The 8,476-nt window shown below is 58.0% G+C and overlaps 1 protein-coding gene across 1 annotated transcript; it reads right to left on the reverse strand.

Annotated features, from left to right (window-relative positions):
* Positions 1–206: 206 nt before the first annotated feature.
* On the reverse strand, positions 207–6,376 carry BRINP2 (BMP/retinoic acid inducible neural specific 2). The gene is made up of 7 exons (XM_010176442.1): positions 6,075–6,376; positions 3,790–3,980; positions 3,407–3,597; positions 2,878–2,983; positions 2,286–2,522; positions 1,725–1,947; positions 207–1,373 (listed from the first exon to the last, which is right to left on the reverse strand). Exons 1-7 carry the CDS (start codon positions 6,374–6,376, stop codon positions 257–259), a joined length of 2,367 nt encoding a protein of 788 aa, XP_010174744.1. The 3' UTR covers positions 207–256.
* Between the last annotated feature and the right edge of the window lie 2,100 nt (positions 6,377–8,476).

The following is an 8,476-nucleotide window of genomic DNA, read 5'->3' on the forward strand; positions in this document are numbered from 1 at the left end:
CTGGCATCGTCCCTGTGCTTGGAGCCAGTCAGCGCCGCAGGAGCCATCCCTCCTCCATAGTCCCACTGGTGTCCTCCGTCTGCTCGAGCCCTGTGTCTCTTTGGCCAGTGGCTGGGTGTCCCATGGAAGCACGCGGTTGGCACTAAGGTAAGGCCTTGATTTAATTTTTTAGGGTGGTTATTTCCCCCACCCTGCCCCCAGGGAGTCCTTTCTCCAGGCCCCCCTCCTCATTCAAAGATCTGAGCAGCCCCAGCCGTTAGCTGCACAGCTTGCCCGTCTCCTGCTCTACTGCGTTGGGCAGCTTGGTGTTGAAGGCCCTCAAGGAGGACTGGATTCTTGCCACCTCATTGTTGGCCAACTTGAGTCTGTGGCGGAGCAAGCAAGTGAAGAGGTCGAGGCGGGTTTTGCCAGGGGGTGACAACCTGTTCACCCGGTCCCTAATCTCCAACAGCTGGAGCATGGCTGAGTCCTGGGAGCCCTGGGTGTAGGGATAGTCCAGCTGAAGGATCAGGTCACGAATAGCGTCCGGTTCAAAGGGCAGGCTGTAGCCAAAGACCTGCAAGCTGTTGATTTTCATGTACCCTAGGTTCTTGGAAGGATCTGCCATCTCCAAGGGTTCATAGTAGATTGTCTCATTGGAGCTGTCATCCAGAGACTTGATACGGCTCCGCAAATAGACGTGGACTGTTTCAAAGAAGGTCTTCCACTTGTTGCCCAAGGTCAGCGTCCAGTTTTGGCACTGGGCAGAGGCATCTACGTTAGTCCTTTCCCAGTTTGGGAAGCTGCCCTCATTGACGGGCATGAACCAGCTCTCTGAGTGGCTTCCCCCAAAGGGGTTGACGTAGATGGCCATGACAGGCTCCAGCGTGCTGTTCTTGGTGAGGCAGATCTGCAGGGAGAGGGCCAGCATCACATGAACCAGCCCTGGCTTGTACTTGTTGCTCTTCAGGGTCAAGAGCATGCGCTTTCTCCAGGAAGGGTCGAACCAGCTCCCCAGGCGCATGTCGTTGCTGATGAAGATGGAGTGCACCTCGATGCGGCTGTCCCGTTTCTGTAGGAGGTACTTGAGCTCCAAGTCCTGCAGGTCGGTCTCCAGCCCCAGGTAATGCTCCAGCGAGTCGGCCACCTCGGGGCGGCAGAAGCCCTGGGTGATCACGTAGCCGTGGTTGCAGGTCCCGCAGCGGGTGCTGTTGTCCTCGGCACAGCTGGCGCAGGCTGGCCCCTCACCCAAGGCACACGGTATGGACCCCTGGCAGGAAGGCTGGTCAGAGGGACACGTGCAGCTGTGACTTTCTTCCAGGAAGGTCCCAGGCACAGTGGTCTCGCTGCAGTACAGGAGTGACTGCGCGCGGCTCCACCAGTAAGGGAGGGACCTGGTGGAGAAGAGATACGGGAGAGGAGAAGCTTACATGGCATCTTTCAGGGCATGAATGACTTTCCCTAGGGATGGGAGAGCTGCTCACCTTGTGCTCATTTTTCTGCACTACTGGTGGCCCCCCAAGAACTACCCCCCATTGTCCACCTCCAGTCTTGGACCCAACTTCTCAGGGCCACATCCCAAGGTGGCACAGCTGCCCCTGCTGCCTGCTCACCCCTGGGCATCCCTCCATTAAAGCAGGAGCTCCTCCAGTCCCACCCATGGGGAGGTTGGACATGGGTCTGAGCCTCTCTCAGGGCTCTGAGCAGTGTCCCCGGTGTGGGACAGGGATGCTGTGCCACACTACCTCTCCTTTGGCAGCTTGAAGCGAGGTTGCCAGTGGCAGCGTTTGCTGAGGTTGAAGAGCCGCCGGATGAGTCGATGGGTTTTCCTGGAGAGCAGCTTCAGGCTGGTGCCCAGCTGCTGGTAGCGATGCTGGACATCCAGGTCCATGGCCCAAAAGTGGGAGATGGCCGTCCTGTTCAGGAAACGGTCCCCAGGGAGCCTCTTCACTAGGGCCTGAAACTCCTCTGTCAGGGGAGAGAGATGGCATCAGCCCACCCAGGAGGTATTTAGAAGTCATCTAGAAATAGCACTGAGGGACAGGGTTTAGTTGGGGACTTGTCAGTGTTGGGTTAATGATTGGACTCAATGATCTTAAAAGTCTTTTCCAATCGAGGCAATTCTGGGATTCTCTGATCCAGGAGAGCAAGTCGTGAAGGTAGGGCTGGGGGCAGCTCCCCTCCACCTGTGCTCTCAGGTCTTCACAGTGAGATGACCACCCTGGAGCCCCACCACCCAGCCTGAGCTTCACCCAGAGGAGAGGTTTGCAGGCAAGCAGATGCTTGGTGGGTCTCCGCATCCTTACCTGACTCCTCGAACTGGCTGTGGTGGCTCTCCCAGGCTCGCCAGAGCTGGGCCAAGCTGCTCTCCAGCGCCTGGACGTCGGCCTCGGGGCAGTTGCAGCGGGGGAAGGTGGGCTGGCACTGGCAGCGGCAGTCGCTGCGGCGGCACACCAGCTCCCCGGCTGAGCTGCAGGCGATGTAGCTTAGGGCGGCCACCACGAACCTTTCCCGCAGGTAGGAGGGAAGCACTGTCTGCAGCCCTGCAAGCAGGAGGTAACCCCCAGAACATCAGAGAACGTGTGGAGCCCCTCAAAACATCACCCAGGCGAGGAGGAAGGGAGTCTTCCCCCTCCCCGCGCTCCCACCCTCGCGTGATTTTCATATCAATTTACTGCGGAGCCGCTCGTCTGGGCTCTGCATCGATCTTGGCTCCTCTTGGCAGACACGCAACAACCTCATCCTGCCCAGCTTTGATTATTTTTGTCCCCCTCCTGCTTCCTCCCCAGCCCTTATAAATTAAAAGCAGCGTCTCGAGCCAGCATCCTCCCCTGCGCACCCGCAAGCATCCCACAGTGCCACTCATCCGTCGCCACGTCCCCACCAGCCCGGTCCTACCTTGGAGCTGCACTTTGTTCTCCGGGCTCTGCACCAGGACGGAGCTCACTGAGTCCAGGTTGTCGTAGTTGCTGCAGCCGAGTGGCCCTGTCCGTGTTTCAGTCACCTAAGGCAGGGGGGGACCCGGGGTGGTCAGGGACACAGGAGGGGACGCAGGGTGTGTGCCACCCCACTGAAAGTGCTGCACGTCACCCCTGGCCAGGCTTGCTGTCCCCTGCTCCAGTAGCAAGGTGATGCTTGGAGATGAGAACTAATTGCTTGCTAATTGGGTTGTTGACAGGCACCAGCCCTGCCTGATGCCCTTTTGCGCCTTCGTTAGCGTGCCCAAGTGCACCTTCGTTAGCGTGCCCAAGCATGCCTTTGTTAGCGTGCCCAATTTCCCATCAATAAGGCTGATGTGCTCTCTTTGCCCACCCTCCCCCTCTGTCTCCCCCTCCTCGGGGTGTGATGCTGCTCTGGGGTCTCAGCCAGCTTGGAGGGGCCGTTGGCAAGGCCCAGGGCCACCGCCCCACCCTGCACCCTTGCCTACCTTGATGGCGGCGGTGGCGATCTGGATGTGGTGGAGCCGGCGCAGCGTGCTCTCCCGGTCGATGAAGTAGGAGGCTGCCAGCTGGTGTAGGGTCTCCAGCGAGACCCCCGAGCTGTTCCCAGCCCCCCCGGTGGGCTCTGCCCTGCGACTCAGCTTCCGCTTGTCCACAAAAATGGTCAGGGACTCCTCTCCTGGAGGGGTGACACACACACAATGCTTTTAGGGGGCTGCTGGGCTTGCCCCATTCCTCTTCTTGGCTGCATCTCCCTCGTGGTCCTTATTTTCCCACCCTCCCTCCGTTGCCCACTGCCCTGTGCGAGGGACTAGAGCGGGAAGCGAGCAGGGAGCGAGCAGGGAGCGAGCCAGCCCCCACCGGCACTCACCTCCCAGCGTAGCAGCGAGCAAGAAGTGGGTCCCATACTTTTTGATGAGGCTCTCAGTGATCTGCTGGGGGCTGGGCCGGCGTCCCAGCAGTCGGATGTTGCGGATGAATTCAGGGGCCAGGGGAAGTGGCAGGCTGAAGAAGTCTTTCCTCTCCAAGGCCAAATTATTCACCTTCCAACGAGCAAACTCTCTGTGGGAGGGAAGTAGTGATGGGGAGAGGGTTCAAAGCTGGTGTGGCCATGCCAAGTGCACGCTGTCCCCTCAGATGTCCCCAGTTTCCACCACGGGGCAGGGGATCAGTAGGTGGAAACACTCCCATTGGGACCATCCTGACCTCCATCATGCTCCCTGGCTGTAGATCCAGCCAAGACAAAGGTGTCATCCCTCTCAAAGCCATTGATGGTGATAATGAGCTACAAGTAGTGGAGATGCCTGGTACTGATTAATCTCACACCTCTGGTGGGTGTTAATCACAACCCAGGGCAGGACCAGAGCCTTTTCCAGCCTGCTGTGCTGGATGGGCTTCATCCATCTCCATCCCTATGGATCTGGGTGAAAATCCAACATCTGTGGGTTTAATGGGTTTAAGTACCATCAGCAGCGTTTGTAGGAAGCTGGAGGTGTTGGGATGTGGTGGGGTGGATCCCCTTGTAGCTCTAGAGTTTGTGGATGTGTCTCACCAGCCTCCGAGCATCGCCCAGTTCCCAGGGTGGGGAGCTGCCAGCCACTGCTGCCCTGAACAGCCAACGGCCCCATAAACAATCAGTGGCCCATTTCAGCCTCATCTTTGGCATTTTGCTTTAATTAAAACCAGGCAGCAGCTTTTAGGCAGTTTAATTAGGGCCAGCTGGAAAAGGAGGGAGAGGTGGATGGGTGTGAAGCAGCTGAGGGGCTTGTTGGATGTCAGGTTGCCACCCATCATGATTTTTGGGCCCAGAAAGTGGGATGTTGGGAGCCAGGATTGGAGCTGGGGGTGAGGGAGAGGAGGAGGATGCCTCTCCCGTTGCACGCACGCTCCCTGGGTGCTGGGCCATGTGGGGCTGGGCAGCCAGGAGCCCTGTGCTGGAGACCCCCATCCCATCCCACAGGAGAAGCACGAGTGGTCTCTCTGCCTTGGAGAAGGCACAAGCTGGCTGCTGTCCCTCCAGCTGCTCTTTCCCATCCCACCACCGTCACCAGCAGTGTCCCTGGAGGAGGTGGGTCCCTCAGCACGGCAGCATCAGCCCATAAGATGGGGGTGAGGAGCTCTCTGGGGGTGCTGGGCTGGATAACAAGGCACCCACATCACCTTCTCCTGGGAGCCAGCGGCCAGGCTTGGCTCCACTGCTGGAAACTCCCAGGGCTTGGCACCAGCGAGGAGAGGAAGGGAAAAGGCCTCATTAGCAGCAGGTGACAGCCCCAATTAGCACTGCGACGTGATGGAGGGGATTTCCTAAGCTGGCAATCATGGGGTGACCCTTTGCTGGGGTCAGTGGGTGCCACCACTGCCCAGCTGGATGAGAGGAAATCTACGCTGGAGAATAGATTGAGGTGAGATGTGAGGAAGAAATTCTTTGGTGTGAGGGTGGTGAGACAGTGTCCCAGGTTGCCCAGAGAAGCTGTGGCTGCTCCTCCCTGGAAGTGTTGAAGGCCAGGCGTGATGAGGCTTTGAGCAACCTGGTCTAGTGGAAGGTGTCCCTGCTGATGGCAGGGGGGTTGGAACTGGATGAGCTTTAAGGTCCCTTCCAACCCAAACCAGTCTTTGACTCTGTGATTGGACCAGCAAGAAACCTCCTCCAGCATCAGCCCCCACACATGTAGCACCCCACTGCCATGGTCTCTGGGGACATGGTCTCTGGGGACGTGCCAGGGCATCAGTCAGGGTGTCTTTTTGCAAGTGCCAGCCGCCTCCCAACCCCATAGGGCTGGTGGTCCAGGCAGGCTCGTTAATTCGGCTCAGAGATGTTTGTGCACAGCAGAAGGACAAAGGAGCATCCATCCCTCTGTGCCTCCCACCGTTGGGCTGAGCCCATCTCAACCTGCACACCAAATCACTCCTGGCTCGGGGCAAATCCTGCTGGGATCCCATCCCCACCATGCCATGAGCATCTTGGGGGGCTGCTGTGACATCCCCTGGGAAAGCAGCACCTCACAGATGCCCACCCGCTGTCTCTCCCCATGGGCAGCCTCCTCCCGCACGCAGGGGTCCGCTTGTGCAGATCCAAGCGGGTCTATCTCCCCTCGGCTGTGCCCCCCACAGCCCCCCGCGCTACAGCTCCCTCCCGGGTTGCCCGTGGCCGCTCACCTGTAGATCCTGTACCTGGTGGTGAAACCCTGCCGGTAGCGCTCCATGAAATCCACGTACTCCTGAGCTCGGTAGAACGGTCCCCGGTCAGTGAGGAGCCAGTCGAGAGGCGCCCGGCCAGAGGAAGAGGAAGATGAGGATGAGGAGGAAGGTGTCACGGGTGCAGCATGCTGCTGGGACAAGGTGCCCCCCGCCCCACCGGCCACCCCCCAGTGGCAGCAGGCGCTCAGGGCCAGGAGGGCTAGTGGCCACGGGAGCATCGGCGGGGGCCTGTCAGCGCGCTGGAGGTCCTGCCGCCCCATCCTGCTGCCGCCCGGGCCGGCTTCTTCATTCTCTCACCCCGCAGCGATCCTCCGGGACAGCCCTGCCCTGCAACGGCACCGTGTGAAACGGGGAACCCGTCAGGCTGGTGGCACCAGGTGGCCGTGTCAGGTGAGGGGCCAGGTGGGGACAATTTGGCATGGATATAAAGCAGGTGCAACCGCAAGCGAGGGGAAGGTGGGGTTTGCTTTGGGGAGGTGGTTGGGATGCTGATGAAGGGGAAGCTGTGCTCCGGGGTGTTGGGCAGAGACCGGGTGTGCAGCAGGAGGTAAGAGTTTGTGGGGTCAGGGTTGCTGGCTGAGGATGAAGAGAAATGAAATCCTGGCTAACGGATGTTTGAGACATTTCTGGTTTTTTCTTGAGTTTTTTTTTTACCATGCATCAGCCAAGCTTGCTGCTACGGGGTGCCCATGCAGTGGGGATGGTGAGCTGCATCTGCACGTGGCCTTTGGGGATGCCCATCATGAGCATGTGCAGCTTGTTTTAGAGGGGGCTAAAATATCAGAAGCGTTGGGAACTGGAAAAAATGAGCTTCTCTAAGTATGGGTTGAGTCACATGTGGTTGATGTTAGACTTTCCTTTGTGTCCTGCCAGTGGCTAAGATGATGGATGGATGGATGATGATGACAGATGGATGGAGGTTCACCACAAGGGTGGCTGGACTGATCACAGCGGTGTTTTGAAGGCAATCAGTATTTATCTCAAGACCTTTCAGGTCTCAGCTCAGCCTGGGACTATCTGTGGGAGCACAGAGGGAGCTTTGCTGGGAGCAGCAATCCCAGAGCCTGAATTTGCAAGTGGAGGTGGGCGATGGGGACCTGCATGGTCTGGGATGTTGGGATGAGGTGAGGTGTCCTGCTGGGCAGCAAGAGCTGTTTGCCTAAAAATAGGGCCCCCATCATCGCAGTGCTCCCAGGGGAGGTGATTTCATTCCCCCAGACCATGGGGAAGGTGGCTGGTGGGAACCAGGAACCCAAACGCTCGCCCCTGCTGAGCACACACCAGCCCTGCGCTCTCCCAAACGGGGCTTTGCCAGATGAATCATTGCGCTTTAACGTGCATTATTATTTTTTAAAGTTGTTTTTTTTCCCTTCCCTCTTTTCTATTTTTAAACCCTTAAGGGTGCACTTTGATTACCCTTCTCAGCTTCTCTCTCAGCTTCTCGCTCAGCCCTCAAGGCTGGGCCCCTGTTAATTTTAAACAAAAACTGAGATTTTCACATCACCAGATTGGGGGTGCCGGGGCAGCAGGGCAGGCAGGAGCAGCAGGCTGGGGTTTTTTTCTGCCCCCCCCCCAAACCATCTTTCCATGTGTCACCCTGGTTTCTCCCAGCCTTGCAGGCAGCTGCATGATGCCCTGGTCATTGTTTCCTCCTCTCGTGGAGTCTTCCATGGCCATGACACAGCCAAATCCTGACCTGAACAGATAGGCCCCCATGCCAGGGTGAGCAGGGGGTGTGGGACCAGGCTGGTTCCTCACTCCACACCTCGAGGGTTGAAGGCGACACCCACCCCACGTGGCAGGACCCAACACTGGCTGCTCACCAAGCTGCTCATGCGCTGCCATGTGTGGGTGATGGCTGAGCCATCCCGGCACTTCAGCTGCTCTGAAATCCTCCCTGCCTGTTTCCAGCCAAAGCTGGGTGTCCTGCTTTTGAGCTGGGCCAGAGCTGGTTCTGTTCAGCAGCTGGAACAGCGCTGGGGTTTGGGTTCATCTGGGATTTGGTAGGAGAAAAAAGTTAATAACGTCCTGATGTTTTCAATTGTCACTGGAAGTTGAAGGACTTTGTATTTTGCTGGTCTACATGTGCAAAATCTCAGGGGGTGAGGAATATTGCAGTGACTCAGCTCCATGGGCATTGGGCTCTGCCAAGGGGCTGTTCCATCTCCTGTCCCCCATGGGCAGGAGATCCATGAGGGGCTCTTCCTCTCTTGCTCTCTCTGGCTTTGTTCTTCTGGGGTTGTGGTTTTGGCTCGGGATTGTCTTTCCTCGGGGATCGTGGCCTGGGAACAGGCCGGGCTTGGTCAGTAGGTGATGAGGAATTGCACTATGCATTGCTTATTTGCATATTTTATTACTAT

The sequence above is a fragment of the Antrostomus carolinensis genome, unplaced genomic scaffold (genome assembly GCF_000700745.2).
Source record: "Antrostomus carolinensis isolate BGI_N321 unplaced genomic scaffold, ASM70074v2 scaffold40779, whole genome shotgun sequence".
NCBI lineage: Eukaryota > Metazoa > Chordata > Aves > Caprimulgiformes > Caprimulgidae > Antrostomus > Antrostomus carolinensis.